At 40.8% G+C, this 5,464-nt stretch overlaps 1 protein-coding gene across 1 annotated transcript in view; it reads right to left on the bottom strand.

The window, feature by feature from the left end:
- LOC106964918 (exostosin-1b-like) overlaps positions 1-4,971 on the bottom strand; it is a 93,161-nt gene extending 88,190 nt beyond the window's left edge. The window contains exons 1-2 of the mRNA XM_015060705.1: positions 4,811-4,971; positions 1,150-1,311 (exon numbers count right to left, since the gene is read on the bottom strand). Of these exons, the coding sequence (XP_014916191.1) occupies positions 1,150-1,311; positions 4,811-4,971 (323 nt within the window). The remainder of the gene's footprint in view (positions 1-1,149; positions 1,312-4,810) is intronic.
- Between the last annotated feature and the right edge of the window lie 493 nt (positions 4,972-5,464).

The following is a 5,464-nucleotide window of genomic DNA, read 5'->3' as shown; positions in this document are numbered from 1 at the left end:
GGAAGCTACGCTCACTTTAAGCTCAGAAAATCTGAAACACAATCCCTTTTATAACCTGTGAATGTTGGAGTTCTGCATCTAAAAATAACATGAATGTGTTAAATTTAATCAACTCAATCCCAATTATTTAAAAAGTTTTACATATGATGAGATTTTCCTTATTAGATCCTAAATGACACACAGATAAATCTTAAATATGTGCAGATGTTTGACATTCAGACAGAGACTTTATTTTCATCCAACTGAACATTTAAAATGTAGATATTGAGCGAAATTTCATTGCAAGGCTCCAACAATAATAATAATTTAAAAAATGCATAAATAACACTAAAAGGTATAAATATGAATCTATACAATACAAACATTAATAGGAGTTTAGTAGATAAATTTGGATGCTTTTGCCGTTTCCAGATTTACTGCAAGGTTTTCCAAAGAAAACGTGTTAGCGGCGCTAACAAAGCCATCCAAGCTGCACACTTTGAGTTATTACTCGAAAAAACAAAATCTTACCAAGTAATTTTGGTCTACTTTATAGTCCAAACATCTTAGCACACATGAAATAAGACAAACTAACTTAGAAGTAGATTTTTAGCAAGAGATGGAAGCTTGATTTAAGTAAATAATTCCTTAATATTGAAGTTACAGTTCCATCGGCAGATTACTTCAAACAAGACATTTTCCCCAGTTTTTCATCAATAGAAATGAGTTATTTACTTAAATCAAGCTCTTATCTTGCTAAAAAAAATCACTTGTAAGTTAGTAAGATTTAGTTTTTTTGTGGTTTACTCCTGGATCAGTGACCATTTTTTTAATTATTTTATCAATAATAGCTCCAAAACTCCATTGTGCAGACCTGAAAGAAAACAAAAATAACTGGTATCTTGAAACTGCAGCAGCATGTCCGCTGATCTTCCCTCTTCAAAAAACTGGTAAACTAAAGACCTAAAATACGTCACGGCTTCACTTTTAAAAAGGAACGCATTTACAAACGTGCGCCGAGTGTCTGAAACGTGTTTGTGTGTTTTGCTAATTTGCCGGGAAATGTTTGCTCTGCCACCCTGGCGGTTCTCACGCTCCACCCGACCTCCCACAAACTCTCACACAAACTCACAGGAAGAAACGGGGAGGAAGAAAAACAGAGTTTCTTACCTGGACGGAGTTGGTCGATGTTGGGGGACGGCCGGCGCAGGGAGAGAAAACAGAAGGAGAAAAGCTCGATTAGTGTTGGAGTTCAGCACCAGCAGCCTCACCGGCTGAGAGTTAAGCTGCTCGCTCTTGTTCAGCTCAAACAGGTTGATGCCGGCAGTTCGCCTTTACAAATCCGCCAGGCACTCGTCTCACCGAGTTTGCCTCCTTTTCACAGACTCGCTTTCTTATCAGAAAAGAGCTCCACATTAAGCTCTTTGCCTCTGAATCCTTCAGTGCTGCTTTTGTTGCGCTGTTACTCCCCCGACAATCATTTCACCTTCTCATTTTCTCCTCTTATCTACTGCCGGACTCATAACCCCTATTTTCCTGGCGCTCGCCAAGGCTGTTATTTTCTCCTCTGTTAGCACTTGTACCGCAGAAAGTGAAACACCGTCTGAGGAGAGCTGGAAACGGCGGAAACGAGCAAAACAAGCAGAGTCGACTCAACCTGAGATTTTGATTCCCTTCCTGCAAACGTCTAAAGAAGCACATTTTAGACTCATACTGGTTCCCCCTCAGGGACCGGGAAGCCTGGAGGTCAAACAGGAGGATGGGTTTGGATTAGGCCGGATGGAAAGCAGAGCATGGTTTGGGGAGATAAGCTGAAACGTCTGAGTTGGCAACCTGGGAAATATGTTTTTCTTCATTTCTGTTTTCCCACTTAGCTTGTTCCATCCTTCCCTAAGCAGCGCAGAGCGAAGCCACGTGCTCCATAGCAATTCCATTATTGCCAATAATCGGATTTCAGTAAGATGTAAACTGGAGGAGAGGTTTGTATTCTACAGGTTAAGGGTTTATAAAACTTCTGGGGTTCATCCAACTGGCCACATATTTCCATGCAGTGTGTTAATGCATGTTGGATGAAAACATTAATCTACTATGAGCAAGTGATATTTTTGCAATATTGCAGAACTGATATTGGTGACGACTGCAGCCGTAGTTCCACATATTTACTGAAAATTTATAGCAAAGAACATGAAATAATCCACTTTCTTTGTGTAACATTTACACTGTGGCTGAAGCGATTAATCAGATCAATCATGATTAACCGTGATTAATCAGTTTTGAGATAACAGTAACTAATTTAGTAATCGTTTAATCATTAACTGGAGAATACAGACTAAAAAATGCCATTCGCTGGAAAAAAAATCAGAAGAAGAAATACCTTGAAAAGTAAAAAAAATACAATTAAATGTTAAAACTAATATAGGATTGAATCGATTAATCGCGATTAATCAATTGTTGAAATAATCTAATAGTAACTAATTAATTGGAGTACACAGGCTTAAAAAGACAGGCAATTTGCTGAAAAAACTGCATTTGTAGAGCAGCAAATAAGACAAAACTGCAGAAAATATTTATACATTCTGCACTTAAGATACAAACACATTTGCCATGAAAACCTCTGAAGAAGACAAGGGTGCAGCTTCCTTCTTCACTAAATGTAAACGAATCTGTAGTAGCGTCAGATTTTAGCGGTTGTAGGACTTTTCTTTTTCTCTTTTGTCGTCTTAAACCGTTTATTTTACTTGGCTTTCAACTCCAGCGGGATCTAGTTTTAATTGTATGTTTTTAAACTGTAAGAATTGCTTCTTTTATTGTCATGTTGTGTTTTAATGTATAGCACTTTGCATCAGCTGTGGTTGTTTTAAAGTGCTTTATAAATAAAGTTGGTATGGTATGGTTGGTTAAGGACCAGAAACAGAAACAATTTATCTTGCTAGCGCTAGACTCAAGTTTGTTTTGGTTGCATTTACCCACAATGCCTTGCGCTGTACTCCACTTCCTGCTTTTTGATCAGTCCACTCGGCGTTCAAACCGCGCCAGAGTTCACTTCAACCAAACCGAAACCTGGGTTTTCAGGAGGAAAATTGCGCATTCACACCTTCACAAATGAACTAGAGTTAAAAGTGGAATAAACAGGAACCCTTAACTTCAGCCAAGTTTTATTACAAGTCAGAAAACTTTCTTTTTTTTTTAATCAAATCCTTCTTTTAAACTCCCAGTCAGCACTCCAGAAGCCAATCCTTCCTTTCTGTAAATAATCCTGATTCCTGAATGACGCTAGCGCTGCCACCCTTTTCCTGAAGCAGCCTGATCCTACCAATTACTGTAAGCAGAGAACACCAAACACCAGCCCTCAGTCTGGGAGTCCTTTTAAAGCCAGCCAGGCAGCCGTTCAGTCAGAGATCCAGTCAGCCGTTCACACGGCCTGCGGCGACGGGAAAGTTTGCTGCGGTTAAAACAGGAAGAAAGCGAGCGAGCTGCTGATGAGGCGAACGCGGCCTCAAGTGGCTCGGAGCGAAGCCATCAGATGACTGGCAGCAGGCGCAGCGGAGGAGACGCAGCGTTTTTCTTTCTGCGGTAGCCCAGAGGCCCGCGGCCGTGAGCGTGTTCATACACACCGTGTGCATTTGGAGCACAACTTTTGACACAAACGCTTGTGTTGCATCTTCACAGAAAAACAATGAGGAATTTGCCTACAGAGGAAAACGAATGTTCAACTAATTAGTAAGATGGCTTTGAAAACAAGAGAGGGAAAAAAGGGGAAGATTTTCAACAAACCTCACCAGTTTCAAAACAGAAAAACTAACGATTAGTTACTGATTATTCTGACGATTAATCGCATGAAAAGACTTGGCACGTTCTGCAGTTTACAGAATACATTAAAATATGTCAAATAAATAATTAAATTCCTCTTTTAACAAAAAGAAAATAAACATTTTATTTCCTAAAATACAATAACAGATCATTGTTTTAGTGGACGCTTGATTATTTGTAGCAAATGATGAACCTGCAGCTAAAAAAAAAGCTTTTAGCATCAACATGTGAAAAGCTCTGTGCTTTATGCTGGACTTATCAATACAATGTAGGCTGATCTGTCGATTATATTTGGACTAACTATAATAGGAGAGAAAAAGGTGCTTAATGTTTATTTTATTTTACTTACAGAACATGAACCGGGTGAAGTTTTGGGTAGAAAATATTTACAAATAAAGTTTTTTCTGATCTTAAATGAAGAATCTCTATTTTTTTTGTATATTTTACACTTAATTGCCGACGTGAATGTGCTATTCTTTAAGCAAATTTCCTTTTTTAAGTCTGTATACTCCAGTCAACGATTAATCGATTAGTTGACGATTATTTCAATAATCGATTAATCGCGATTAATTGCTTCAGCCTTAATAAAAACCAGAGCTTTCATAAATAAAACACACTTCTGGACACTTTACCTTCAGTCTCTTTTCCCTTTGAGCCTCTTCTAAAAGCTGCGTCACCGACTTCAGGGCGCATGATTGGAAAACGCCTGGCCATTAGGCATCAGGTTAACATGCAGGGAATATATCAGACGTGCCAAAGCCAAACGGAGGTCTAATGGGATCCTTAATGGTCCTGCGTTTGCGAAATATGCATGTGCCGTGTTTATTATGCTGTTTATGACGAAGGTGAAGAGGAGCGGCAGAGCCCTGAGCGGGGAAATCCTCTGAACCGGGTTGGTGTGAAGCAGAACAGGACGGATCATGATTGGAAAACAAATAAAGGTCACAGTGGCTCCTGGAAAGGTCTCAGTTATCAGCAGGTTTTGTGTCAGAGCGCGAGAAAAACCAAAAAAAAAGCAAACAGGTTGATAGTGATCAGGTCCAGGCGTGACTCCTCCACCCCTACCTCGGGTGTTTTGACATTTTGAGCGAATGTGAGCGCGGCAGTCATCCTCTGCAGCCGCACTCCACAGCGGTCTCCATGGCAGCGCCGGCTGTTGTCTCCCACAACCAGCCCTGACATTTTGTCTTCTTCTCGGCGTGAAGCGAGCGCGCCTGTTCCAGAGCTGATGTGCCGCTGCGCGCTTCCTTCCACCCACCGCTTTCCTTTAGATAAAGTAACCAAACCTGCGCGCTCAGGTGTCAGAGCGGCAGAGGCAGGCCTGCGTGGGCCGCAGAGCGAGAGGGAGGGAAGTCGCAGAGGAAGCCATCAGCCGAGATTCCCAAAGAGGCTGCAGACCAGAGAGCCGCGCTAATAAACTGCAAACACAAACGACTCGGGGCAAGCAGAGGGCCGAGTTTCAACAGAAACAGCTGCACCGAAACAAGCCTGGTTGTTTTATGTTTTTATTTTTAAACGATCGGAGGAGCAAGAAACTGAACGGTTCATGGACACCAAACTCATCTCTACATAGATGTGTGGAGGAAGCTAAACTCTCATAGTTACAGGGTGAAGCTGGATGCTTTCTAACATTCAAACTGGTAAAATACTCCAATTTGTTGAAGAAAGTGAAAAG

The sequence above is a fragment of the Poecilia latipinna genome, unplaced genomic scaffold (genome assembly GCF_001443285.1).
Source record: "Poecilia latipinna isolate Pla-1442-1.1 unplaced genomic scaffold, P_latipinna-1.0 Scaffold1736, whole genome shotgun sequence".
Classification (NCBI taxonomy): Eukaryota; Metazoa; Chordata; class Actinopteri; order Cyprinodontiformes; family Poeciliidae; genus Poecilia; species Poecilia latipinna.
The sequence above is the reverse complement of the archived record's forward strand: the minus strand, read 5'-3'. Positions and strand labels throughout refer to the sequence as shown.